The 14,309-nt window shown below is 37.5% G+C and overlaps 1 protein-coding gene across 1 annotated transcript; it reads left to right on the forward strand.

The window, feature by feature from the left end:
• Positions 1-8,111: 8,111 nt before the first annotated feature.
• On the forward strand, positions 8,112-8,981 carry LOC143539847 (uncharacterized). The gene is made up of 2 exons (XM_077033046.1): positions 8,112-8,462; positions 8,898-8,981. The coding sequence occupies exons 1-2, from the start codon at positions 8,112-8,114 to the stop codon at positions 8,979-8,981; spliced, it is 435 nt and encodes a 144-aa protein (XP_076889161.1).
• Positions 8,982-14,309: the final 5,328 nt, after the last annotated feature.

Here is a 14,309-nt window from a genome sequence, read left to right on the forward strand (position 1 = left end):
GTGTCATCAATTCGGTTAAGGTATCGTTTGACATCACAATCAAACTATTAGGTTTAGTAATTACTGCGTAATCAAGTGAATCTGGGATTAAGTTGAATGTCACATTAACCGAACCTATAATAAATGCTTTTATTAATATTGTTTACAAAGTTTTTAAGTAATAATTAGTTTTAATTAATATTTTTCTAAAAACAAACCGCTTGACATCGTCTGTCCGCCTTAGTTAATTAATTAATTAAGTCATATTAAATTAGCACTTTCCTTGAGTACATGTGGAGACGACCTTACTTGCCCGTACTAGTTATAGGTATTTAAGTCCTTAGTTAATTGTTTTTGAGTAGACCGCGACAGCCTACGTCAAAATGGCGCCGTTGCCGGGGACTCAACGCGCTTAGTGCTAGTTTAGTTTAGTTTAAATTAGCATAATTTAGTTTAAATTTAGTTTACTTTCTTTTCTTCTTTGATTTTACACGGGGTGTGCTTGTTTGGTGTGTGCAGTTAATCTTTTAGGTTGATGCATATGAGATTTGCTCGAGACAAGGATGTTGTACAGTTTGATCCTGAGATTGAGAAAGCCGCGAGAAGAAACCAAGCTAAACAGAAAAGGGGTGAAACTTCGAGGCCGAAAGAAGAAGACATGAACCATCAGGAAGGAAACCCATACCCAATGCCACCGGTGCTTCAACCCGACAATATTAACCCACCACCACACCAAGAACAACCCATCCAACAACCCATCCCGCAAAACATTCCACAAAACCCTCCATTCCATGACTTACCACCATTTAACCCACTAAACCCGCCACTCCATCAACATGTTAACCAGAATCAAAACCGTAAAGCTCAGAGACAGTACCAAATGAGAGACGATCATTCCGTGAGATCTGAGCCGCCAAACAATCGGGTAAATTTTGAATTTGAAAGGGTAGCTAATTGGCGGAGACTATTTGATGAGTTTGATGAGTTTGAGGATGAAGAAGTGATGGAGGATGATCGAGGGGGTCAGTACTATAGAAGACCACAACAACAACCCCCTCCCGTTCAGCCACCAAGAAACCGTCGAGCCTAAAGAAAACAAGAGATTCCTGAGCCATAGTTTCCCGAGTACGAATTTGATGATGGGGTCCCGAGGGCATTTGTTCCACCGCCCGTTCGGAGGGTTCAAAGCCACTTCATTCCACAAGTGGCCACGAACCCGCTTCCTATTGTAATCCCGGTCTGAGGAGGAAAAACGTTTTCAGTAAGGCAAAGTAACCTGACCGGGATGCCTACTTTTCATGGGAAAGCATCTGAAGAGCCATATCTACACTTGAGCGAGTTTAATGCAATTTGTGCCACTATCTCGAGTCAAGGGTTCACTGCTGATGAAGTCAAGCTAGTGGTTTTTCAGTTCAGTCTTAAAGATCGAGCGAAGCAGTTGTTCTTATCTCTACCGTCAGCGATCATTTACATGTCGCAAGATCTGGCTCAGCAGTTTTTGGACGAGTACTACACACCACAAAGAACATCCGAGGCCCGAACCTCTATCAGAAACTTTCAGCAACGATCAGGTGAGACTTTTCACGAAGCTTTTACGAGATTTAAGAGGTTGTTGAGAACTTGTCCGCATCACGGGATTGCGTTGTGGGAGTTGATCGACGCAATCCAAAGAGTTAGTAATGAAGGATTTGAATTTGATAAGGGTGACATGATAAAAGAAGATAATAAGGAGAAAGTTGTTACTATTAAGCTTGGGAAGTTAAAGAATGTCGATAGTGGTGATAGTCAGAAGCAAACAATAGATGGAAGGAGGTGTTTTTCAATGGGGACTTTTGAATATGTAATGAATGAGAATTCATCCTTACAAGTAGCAATTAGTACCCAACTGAAGAAACAAGCAAGCAAGAAGTCTTCCCTACCAATCACTCCTTCACACCGCCCTGCAATGTCAGAATGTGGTGGCGATTCAAGGAGAGATTTCACAGGAATAGACGTTCGCGGTGGTGGTAATGGTGGAAATGGGAAGAGCAAGAGGGATAGTTTTTCGGTGTCCAAGATTTGGCTTAGAGGGAAGAAAGAAAAGGTGAACACAACTGTTGGTGCCACGATTGGGCCGTCATCAAGAGGGTCTTTCTCATTCCGTTTTGATGGATTGAAGGCGGAAACAAGGACTAATTCTGAAATAGATATTAGGAGGTGGGATGATGATGATCAAGAAGCATCAAATCCACCTTCTTATGCAAGGAGGAGCTTATTTTGGCTTATGGGTTGGCATCAAATCAAGTTCGATCATTCGTTGTCTTCAACACATGTTTAAAAGTTTCTTCCATCTAAATGTTGTACCTTTTTGATATTTTATGGGTGTTCTCCAATATTTTTTGGGTAGATTAGATCATGATTAGTAAAAAGAAACAAGAAGTTTCCTTCTCAATATTAATTTTATTTATACATACAATTTGATAGATTGGTTTCTTTAGGTTTCTGGTAGGGTAGATTGGTTCTAATACTAATTTTATACATGGATTGGTTTCTTTAGATCAAATCTTTATATGCATGGCCTTTTCTTAGTCCAAAAAATGCCCTTCGCGAGTCAGGCTGCTTAGCTAGTTATTGCTTTAGCTTAAGATCAGGTTTAGCAAGCAAGATTGGCTTGAAAATTGTACGAGCTAAGGTTGAACGCACTCTTTTCAAGCAATTTGTAATTTACGTGACGCGCTATCAAAACACACTAATAAGATAACATTGTGTTAAAAACATTATATTATTAATTAGACCTTCACTCTCTGTATTACTTTAGAGATTAACATATCACTAACTCTAATAATAGCGAGTTCGCGATTTATTTTGTATATTTGAATTTAACAAACAAACCAAAAAATTATTCACTTTAAATATTATTTAAGAGAGGACACTTATGTTCCACCAACCCCTACCCTCATAATGCCCTACTTCACTAAATGATTACAAGTGAACTTCAAATTTTCAAAGTAAATTAAAGTTGAGAATGAATAAAGATATGATGGAATTTATGAAATTCAATTCGATGTATGAGTCTTTTTTACATTAAGTTGTATAGGGCCCTAGAGTTATTGTGCTAGAAACTTAATATGTACATTAAGTTTTATACGATGTTTATATTTATTTTATTTGTGCTTTATCATCATAAAAACTTAATATGAATGAGACATGTCATGCTATAATATGTTTTAAATTATTTATTGTGGGCGTTTTATTGTGTGAGAACTTGAGAGGACATTTTTGATGTCCTATTATATTATATTTCTTATTATAGAGTTCTTTTTTCATAGAGTTTTTTTTTCATACACCTCTTTCTAGTAAACATAGTAGCCTGAGTAAATAACAATTTGCATGTAAAGTTTATTTTGTCTTTTCTCCTAGGGTGTATGCGACATTCATTCATATCCTTGATGAACTTTCAAATATTATGCTAGCATATTATATAAATGCCAAATAGTCCTCAAACTCTCTTCCCCGCCTCAATTTTCTTCATATCCTTTGGTTCTTCTTCTACACATATAATTTCCTCCAATCGTAATATCGTGATACCAATCTTCAAAAACCCATTCGAATATTATTACTTAGTGGGTCGATGGCACGTTGTGACAATGGTTAGTATATGCTGATTAGTTTGTCTTTGGAGCCGGGATCCCTCCTCAGACCCTACTAATAGTTTTGTTATGTGTGGGATTTACTGGGTATTATTGTTGTTGTATGCTGATAGTTTGTTTTCCTCATTTCAGTTCTTTATCATTTCAGTGTTTGTATAATAAGAATTTAAATTTCTTATATAAGACCATGTATAGTGGTAAAGCTTCATCCTTGGGCGTTTTGTGACACGTTACGTCTCAGTCAGCAATTAGGCGTTTTACAAAAAATGGTGTAGTGGTAAAATGTCTGTTGTGTACAAAACGTTGGATGACCAAAACACACCCCAACGCCCGGGGGCGGTGTTCCCGGGCTTTTTGGGGGCATTTTACAAGTAAGGAAATACTCACTACGGATAATTTAATGGTAAATTCTTGTTTCTGGCCTGTCAGTATGTGTTCATTTTAGTTGTTGCTGAAAGCGGATCAAAATGTCATAAATTGATATTTTAGATGTTAAAATGAAACCGTTGACCTTTAGGGTTAAAGTCTAATTATTTAGACTTGGGTGCATCCTAAAGTTCAACTAAATCCCTATAAGAGCATAAGGAGTCATTCGATTTCTTTACAAGTTTCCTATTTTATCTTGCATGACACATCAGCATTTTCCATTTCCCCCGTTTCTTCCTCAACCCCTCCCCCTCCCACCCCCCAAAAAAAAGCATGGTGTCGTCCTATTTTTGTCCCTGTGTTCCCTAATTTAATTTATTTTTTTAAATTCATAAAATACAATTTATTAAAAGCCCTATTTGAGTTTGATCTCCAAGAAGCAGAAACTGAAGCAGTTGCAGGCTATAATTCTCAATCAAGATGTCTCAACTAGATAATTTCACTTTGAAATTGATGTCAAAGGGCTTTTCCTCTGTTTGGGACAATTGTATTTGTCGAAAAAATACACAAACAATTAAACGATACTGATATAATGCTAAATATATATAAATCTCTTGTACATTTAATATAATATTTTATTAGTTTTTGTTCGGTTTTTATTAGAATTTGTGCATTACTAATTTATTTGAATATTTTAGGTTCCGGGTTTCAATCATTCGAAAAGAGGGCGAAAACAAGCAAAATGAGAGAAGGCCCGTCGCGCGGCACTTTGGGCTCAATTTTCTAGAATCTTCTACAAATATTAAGTCTATGGGCTCAGTTTTTTAGAATCTTCTACAAATATTAATTTTATGGATTTATATTTCCAGAATCTTTTCTAATTTTAAGTTTATGGGCCTTGAAAATCTATATAAACACCCATAAACTTAACCCTAATAATAACTGAAGAGCCATACAAATTTTGGGAGTTTCAAGGCTTAGGATTGCAACTTTTGAAAGCTTTGGAGTTGAAAAATCATCCGGTGGTGCGCGCATTGGTTGAAGACGAAGACCACGTGTTTTATCACCTTTAATCTTCCGTTCTTATTTATTTTCGCCATGATTTCCTTTATTATCGTTTTGTTTGATTTTATTATGCTAGGCTAAACATTATAGACTGCCTAGGCTTATGATTAACCTTTGTTAATCTTTGATTTTGACTTGGGTTTTATTTATCGTTATGGTTTTATGAACTAGTTGAAAGGTTTAATTATATTAAATTGATACATTTGTGTGTTTAGGGTTGTTTGTTGAGTTTTATTATTCCATAGTTGCCTTGATTATTGTTTGTCACTATGATAGGTTGCTATTAGGTCATCTACTTTGTGTTTTTGACTATTTTATGATTGATTTCGAATAAGATCATAGGAATAATACTATTTAATTAAATAAACTTATGTGGCTGCTAACCTAAATAGCTGTAAGGTGTTAGGTTATTGATAGGTCTTTGTTGATCAGGATTACTAGATTTAGTTCTTCGTAAAGAGTCCGTCTAGGTTTGATTGATTAATTTTGTCTATTGAGTTAATTGAATATATTAGACTGTCTTTGATTTCCGCGTTGTAAGATAGGATTTCGTATAAAGGAACTAGTTTGTAATTAATTAGGTGACCGTAAGGAAACTTGATTTCTAATACTGGTGAGTGTTAAAACTTATTAGAAACACATAGGTGTCTTCTTGAGAAGGGTCAGGGGTCCTGTTCGGGTTTTCTTTTAAGCGTCTATTTTACAATCCCAGTTCTATAACTAAATAGTCTCCCGGATAATTGATAACTGAAACTTAGGGGATTCTAGCCTAGGTGGTTGTTCATCATCATCTGAAATAAGTTTAAGTTCTAAGTTTAGTCATCTTTAGTTTTCTTAATTAGTTTAAAACTAGTTTATTAGTAAAATCCCCTTAAACAAATAATAAATAAATAAATCGTGTTATAGTTAAGTCTAAATTTAGCTAGTAAACGTAATTTAAAGAGTCCTGTGGGTTCGATATCCAGACTTACTTAACTTTACTAGAGTCGATCGTTCACTTGCCGGTTAGTAGTTTAGTTAAGTTTAAGAGTCTAGAATTTATTTCTTAGTGTCTAGATTAGCGTGTTTTTATTAAACTCCTTTTAGCACAACAAGTTTTTGGTGCCATTGCCGAGGACTCTTGGCGATTGCGTTATTAGCTTTGATTAGATTTATTTGCTACATACGTGCTACTTGTTTTGTTTTGTCTTTGAGTCATTGGAGTCTAACTAATTTTAGTTTAATTTTAAGTCTAGTTTATTTTATTTTTTTATTAGTTTTATTTTAGTATTTGAATAGAGTCTATTGATTTGGTCTTGTATGCTTTTCAGGTTTATGCCGCATCTTCGATCGCAAGGACCATCTCCGTTAAAGTCTGAAGCCAGTTCGTCATCACCGATCATCATAGATTCTCCACCAAATTCATCACCACACAGTTCACCGCCGTCGAGTCCCAGAACCATTCCCAATAATTAAATGGCCGACAACCGAACTGTTTACAAACAAGCCTTCGAGGGTTTCACCGGAGACCACTTGCCTATCATCACCCCCGTAATCGATAACCCCAATTCCTGGCAGATTCCCTCTTACGTCATAGCCAATCTCACTCAGAGTAATCTATTCCATGGCCATGACGATGAAGACGTACCAGCGCCCATCAATCATCTCACCCGTGTGCAGAACGTTCAACTTGCAAGGTGCCAATGAACATGTGATTTTCCTTTGCTTGTTCCCGTTTTCAGTTACGGGTCGTGCCGCCACTTGGCTCGATTCGCAACCTGCTGGAGCATTCACTACTTGGGAGGCACTGCGTACCGCTTTCTTGAAGAAATACTTCCCACCTGCCAAAGCATCTCGTCTCCGAGATCAGATTCATTCTTTCCACATGGAGTCGGATGAGCCGTACTATCAAGCTTGGGAGCGTTTCCAGAACTTATTGTCCCGTTGTTCGCAGCATGGTCTTACTCCGTGGACCCTTGTCGAGAAGTTCTACAATGGGCTGACATATGAGACTCAGGCTCGTTTCAACACTTCTGCTAGGGGTAATTTAACGGATAAGAAAAGTGTAGTAGAGTGTAATGAGTTATTTGAGAGTTTTACCCAGTCCGAGTCTGCTAAAAAGCCACGTAACGGGAATTCAAATCCCGTCACTAGTACACCCTTATCACTCCGAGGTATGCACCAAGTTAATCTGGATACTAGTGTGGCTGCTGCCTTAGAGAGTCTAGCCAGTGAGATTAAAAACCTTAAGGCTAAGATAGATAAGTGCGAGTTGTGTAGAGGAGGGCGTGGGACTTCAGATTGTCCGTTGATGAGTCAGGAGCAGGTAGAGTTCATAGGAGGGCAGAATAGGGTTCCTAATGCATTTAATGGTAATAATAATTCAAACTGGAACAACTATAAAAATAATAACTATAATTCTAATGGCGTTCTTCCGGTACACCCCCTAGTTTCCAACCAAGTTCAAATCTTAACCGGGGGCAGGATCAATCGTTTAATGGGGATCAAAGTAGTCAATGTGGGAGTAATGGGCAAGATCTGTGTAATAAGTTGGATGAGATGATGCAGCAAATCATTAATAGAGATCAAGTTACTCAAAAGACTCTTGCCGAGCATGATCTACTTCTTAAGAATCAACAATCAGCTATGCTCGACATGCAAAGGACCGTAGGTGATATAGCCCGTCGTTTAGATGAGAGACCCCCAAGTCAGTTTTCAGGTTCTACTCAGCAGAATCCAGCCGCTCAAATAAATGTCATTTCTACTCGTAGTGGTAGGGTTTTAGGTTCGAAGAGAGAGATTAAGGTAGAGGAGAGTGATGAGTTTGTGGATGAGGAGATAGTGTTGGAGACTCCTCGGAGGGTGCAACCTAGGCTAGACCCGGCAAGTACCGCACCAACCAGTGAGTCCATAGTTAGAGGAAGTGAGGAAAAGAAACTGAGAGATGTTAGGCCTTCACCGCTTATAGATCATGCTCGTATGCCGTATCTAGCCCGTGTTAAGAATCAGAAATTCAGAAGAGAGTACGGGAACTTCCTAGATATGTTTAGGCAGCTTAGGATTAATCTTCCATTTATCTAGGTCCTCCAGCATATGCCGAAATATGCCAAGATCTTGAAAGATATTCTTAAGCTAAAGGAAATTCTGGAGGAGCTTTCGACTGTTCCACTTAACAGAGAGTGTTCGGCAGTAGTGCTCAATAAGGTTCCAGAGAAGTTACCCGATCCCGGTGTTTTCACTGTTCCATGTTTGTTTGGTACGGATACCTCGTGCCAAGCTTTAGCGGATCTAGGAGCTAGTATAAACTTAATGACATATTCATTGTTTGAGAAGCTAGGCATAGGAGAGCTCACACCCACCCGCATGACCTTGTCTTTAGCTGACCGTTTGGTGAAGTATCCTAGGGGGATCATAGAAAACTTGCTCGTGAAAGTTGATAATTTGGTTTTCCCCGTAGATTTTGTGGTTTTAGATATGGAGGCCGATGAGAGAGTTCCTATTATTTTTGGTCGTCCATTATTACGTACTGCTAGGGAACTTGTTGATGTTTTTGATGGTAAGATCACTCTTAGAGCCGGTGACGATAGTGTTACATATGTTGCTAAATCCATGAGACACCCGAGTGGTCACGATGGTCTCATTGATCCATGTCATCCCGTTTATGCGATTAAGTCTTTTATTCTGGGCATGGATCCACGTCTTGAGCACACTAGTTCCGTCAGAGTTTGTTTGGAGGAGGACAGAGAGGTCGCGAGTTCTCGAGAGGTGATGGAGTTTGATAGAGAGAGAGAGGTGCTGGTCTGCAAAAGTTTGTGGAGTGTAGAAAAGTTGGAGATAAGAGGAACAAGGTTGAAGATGAATGGTTGTATCGTGATGCAGTTTCTTGGAGGACCATGGAGTTTGACCGAGGTGGAGGAATCTCCACTTGGACTGTCGAGTAGTTTACACAATAGAGTGTCTTGAGTGAAAAGTCAAGCGTAGAGTTTGTATATTTGCCGTATCGTTATTTTTGAGTCTTGTCGAGTCACTAGCGTAGATTTTTGTAGCTCTTCTTTGTTTTTATTTTTAAGTTTTGCAGGTTTTGAGCTAGAAAAATGACCCTCATGAAGTTTATTGCAAAATTCAAGTCTGGGGATGGAGCAGCCGAACTGTATACGTTTTATTATTTACTGCTATTTATTCATGCTTTATATATAGGGTGGGTTGGTTGGTCTGGTAAAATACTTAAGTGCTTAGCATCTATCAAATTGATAAGATATTTTTAGATATTGTTTGTTGTGTTTGTTGCTCCCGTTCGAGTGTGAGAGAAGGAGATATTGTTTGCTGAGCACATTTGGAATTAGAAGGCATTCATGGAAGAAGACTTTGGCATCAAACTTCATGCGCATATTACCAGCTAAGTCTTTTCCATTATTTATCTTGCTTGTTTATTTTTATTTTAATTGTTTTTTTTATTTTTAGGTTTTTAGTTTTTCATATTCCGAATTTTATTTTTAATTTTAGTCCTTATCCTTGCATTGAGGACAATGCAAAATTTAAGTATGGGGATAGGACATTTGAGTCATAGTTTTATAGATATAAATTTTAAATAAAAAAAATGAAAAAATTTTGAAAAATGTCCCTTGATTTTGTTTCTTTTTGCACTTAAATGGGAGATGAGGATATTTATCGGGAATCGGTTTTTCAAACTACTAATAATATGAGATAATATTAAAGAAGGCGTACTTAACTTGGGATGTGTCGGTAGGCCCAACTAGTCTTGAAAGGTTTTCCATTACATATTCTTAATAAACCTAATTAATCTTAAATTTTGTGGGTTCTCATCCTAAGGGGGGACAGTGAAGCTAAAATTCGATAAGGTATAGAGAGTATTACCATAAGCTGATTACCCTAAGATGGTGAGAATTGAATGCACTTTAAAATTAGCACGCTACTCCGTTTTATGAAAATAAATAAAGAGTGGTGGCGCCCCACAAATGTCCAATTTTATACGAGTTTTAGTCTTTAGTTATATATTTTTAGGTAAAAGATGCCTAAGTGCACAATAATATATATATATATATATATATATATATATATATATATATATATATATATATATATATATATATAAGAAAAGCAAAAGAGAAGAGCAAAGTAATGAAAAATGCCAAAGAAGCATTCTCAAAAATAGAAAAAGAGGCCAAAGTGCACATACTAGACGAGACTGAGAGTTTACGTGTTACCGAGGGGATGGCGACTCTGTGGATACACTATTGGGGCTCGAAAGTTTCTAGTCAATAAATATTTTCTTAGAGCATATATAGGACAAAGTCTAATAATATTTAAGGCATGCTCGTACGACCTCACTTGACCTATCATCCATAATTCCATCTAAGTGCATTTTATTTTTACCATTAACGGGTTGTTATCTTACGGTGATATGTTGAACCAGTTTGCTTCAATTCGATTATTTTTAATTGTCTTTACTATGCTTGAGGTGAGGTAGGTGGATCTTAACTCCAAAGGTGTGAGACCCATAGCTTTTGATATCACATGAACTTAAATGCTTAATGTGCGTGGGGCTTAATAGGCTGGTGGCTGGGTTTAACTGGACAACAATGTCGGCAATCGCGGGTTTTACGTTTATCTGAGCTTTAAGATAACCTAATATGTTTTTAAGATCGTATTTCTCTGATTCTGATCCCATTGCAATGAGACTTTTTCAGGGATGAAAAAGAGATAAGTGTTGAGATATTTGATATAATGCTAAATATATATAAATCTCTTGTACATTTAATATAATATTTTATTAGTTTTTGTTTGGTTTTTATTAAAATTTGTGTATTACTAATTTATTTGAATATTTTAGGTTCTGGGTTTCAATCATGTCGAAAAGAGGGCGAAAACAAGCAAAATGGGAAAAGGCCCGTCGCGCGGCACTTTGGGCTCAGTTTTCTAGAATCTTCTACAAATATTAAGTCTATTGGCTCAGTTTTTTAGAATCTTCTAGAAATATTAATTTTATGGGTTTAGATTTCCATAATCCTTTCTAATTTTAAGTTTATGGGCCTTGAAAATCTATATAAATACCCATAAACTTAACCTTAATCATAACCTGAAGAGCCATACAAATTTTGGGAGTTTCAAGGCTTATGATTGCAACTTTTGAAGGCTTTGGAGTTGAAGAATCATTCGGTGGTGCGCGTATTGGTTGAAGACGAAGACCATGGTTTTTATCACCTTTAATCTTCTGTTCTTATTTATTTTCGCCATGATTTCCTTTATTATCGTTTTGTTTGATGTTATTATGCTAGGCTAAACATTATAAACTGCCTAGGCTTATGATGAACCTTTGTTAATGTTTGATTTTGACTTGGGTTTTATTTATCATTATGGTTTTATGAACTAGTTAAAAGGTTTAATTGTATTAAATTGATGCATATGTGTGTTTAGGGTTGTTTGTTGAGTTTTATTATTCCATAGTTGCCTTGATTATTGTTTGTCACTATGATAGGTTGTTATTAGGTCATCTACTTTGTGTTTTTGACTATTTTATGATTGATTTCGAATAAGATCATAGGAATAATACTATTTAATTAAATAAACCTAAGTGTGCTGCTAACCTAAATAGCTGTAAGGTGCTAGGTTATTGATAGGTATTTGTTGATCATGATTACTAGATTTAGTTCTTCGTAAGGAGTCTGTCTATGTTTGATTGATTAATATTGTCTATTGAGTTAATTGAATATATTAGACTGCCTTTAATTTCCGCGCTGTAAGGTAGGATTTAGTATAAAGGAACTAGTTTGTAATTAATTAGGTGACCGTAAGGAAACTTGATTTTTAATACTAGTGAATGTTAAAACTTATTATAAACCCATAGGTGTCTTCTTGGGAAGGGTCAGGGCTCCTGTTCGGGTTTTCTTTTAAGCGTCTATTTTACGATCCCAGTTCCATAACTAAATAGGCTCCCGGTTAATTGATAACTGATACTTAGGGGATTCTAGCCTAGGTGGTGTTCATCATCATCTGAATTAAGTCTAAGTTCTAAGTTTAGTCGTCTTTAGTTTTCTTAATTAGTTTAAAACTAGTTTATTAGTAAAACCCCTTAAACAAATAATAAATAAATGACAAAACGGCAAAAGACGTCCTTTATGTTTGAACGTTTTTTCAATGGACGTCCTTTCACAAAAGAAATGGCAGAAATCATATTTCATGTTTCAAATCTCTTTCACGTTACGTCCTTTGATACTAATCCAGTTAAATTTTTTCGTTAAATCTGGTCATATGCATTGCACATGAGGGTAATTTGGTCTTTTTATTCTTTAAGATACTCTATGTAAATAACAGGAAAAACAATGTCTATCTTCTTTTCTCTTTTTCACCTCTTTATCCCCACCACCATACCAACACCCAAACACAACCTTCAAGCCACTAACACCTGAATACAACCACCAGCACCAACCGCTGCCATGGCTTCGGCGTACCTGTTGGTACATGTTTGTCAGTAGTTCATAGTCTAGTATTTGTTATCGAGTCTGTAATATAGTTAATGGTTTGTTTATGGTTTGTTTTGTAAACTAGCGAAGTTATCAGCAAGTTCGCTATGGCGAACTTGCTGATCTAGCGAGGTTACTGACAACTTCGCCAGTGGCGAAGTTGTCGTGTTTAAATAGAACGTTTCAGCAGAGAACGTGGGTTAGGGTTTTGGTGTTACGTTTTGTTTCGTTTTGTTCTCTGTAACAGTGACCTACTGTCACGGGTTTGGTTATTCAATATAACGTGTTTACCTTATAGCTCGTGTTCATTGTTCGTGTATTCAATCTCTACAATATCTACACTCGTACCTATATACGCAGGGATTCCGCACCTGCGTTGTTAGAGATTTCCCGTGTACGATCCGCGTTCAGGAACCTTCAATTGGTATCAGAGCCATCGGCTCGATTGTGAGGTTCGGGATTTCACGCGGGTGTAGATTTCGTCTCATTTCGGGTGTTACCGGGACGAGTTTTTGGTGTGTTTAATCATTCAAGCTACCTACCAGTGTGTTTAAGCCTTTAAACCTTCAAAATTCTCGTTAAAATCCGAGTTTCAGATCTGAACTGTTCTTCGTGTTCATCGGGCGAAGTTACCGTTCATCGGGCGAAGTTGCTGAATTCAGGCGAAGTTGCCGTCACTGGAGATTAGGGTTTCGGCGAAGATATAAGGATTAGCGAAGTTAACCACAACTTCGCTTACCTCATAAGTTCGCCACAGCGAAGTTATCCGTAACTTCGCTTACCACCCAACTTCGCTTACCACCCAACTTCGCTTACATCCTAAGTTCGCCCATTTTAAGCGAAGTTATTTTTAACTTCGCCAAGCCAAGCGAATTTAAGATCCAGCGAAGTTCTTGTTCAGCGAAGTTAACTTCCAGCGAAGTTATTCTTAACTTCGCCATCTGAGCTGTTTTAATATTTTTTTGTGTTTTTCAGGTTTTTCAGGTTTTCGCAAGGATGTCCGCGATTAACATCTCAGATTTAGTCAAGATGGAGGTAGAGGCGGGGTCAGCCACTAAGGCCCCGAGGTTGATGAAGGGAACGGACTTCGTGGCATGGAAGGACAGGTTCATCCAGTATATCAAATATCAGGACGCCAAGATGTGGGTGTGCATGCAGGATGGATATGTACCCCCAACCATGCAATACGAAGGACGTGATGTGGTGAAGAAGTACAGTAAGATGGATGACGAGGAGAAGAAAATGTATGAGGCTGAGAGTAAGGCCCATGCTGCTATTACTATGGCACTACCTCAAGAAGTTCTTCATACATTCCGAAAGTACACTTCTGCAAGAGAGCTCTGGGATGCTCTGGAAAACAGATTCGAGGGGAACGTGGGTATACGTGCCTCAAAAATTAAACTTTTAAAAACCCAATTCTCCGTCTTCAAATATTTGAAGAATGAATCCTTAGATGATATTATCACCCGATACTATCACTTAATGACAGAGCTTAGCAACTATTCAATTGCCTATCGAGAGGAGGAGATCGTTGAAAAGCTTCTAGATGCTCTCCCACCGAAGTGGGAAATGTATACCGTGTTAATGAGGGAAGACAAAGACTTTCCTAACTGTGACTTAGAAACTGCAGTGAACAAGCTCAGAACGTATGAGCTAAATATGGTTCGAAAGGAGACACCCACAGACCAGATACAAGACCCTGGTATGTATGGTGCTAAAGTTAACTCAGGCTCAAGTTCAAGGCCTGAATCTGCTGCATTTTATTCGAAGGGGGAGTCAGGTTCTGACTCTGCACATGAAGGAAATGTTT

This window comes from Bidens hawaiensis, unplaced genomic scaffold, assembly GCF_021521415.1.
Source record: "Bidens hawaiensis isolate Kalapana, Puna unplaced genomic scaffold, B.hawaiensis_p1.1 tig00012076_1, whole genome shotgun sequence".
Classification (NCBI taxonomy): domain Eukaryota; kingdom Viridiplantae; phylum Streptophyta; class Magnoliopsida; order Asterales; family Asteraceae; genus Bidens; species Bidens hawaiensis.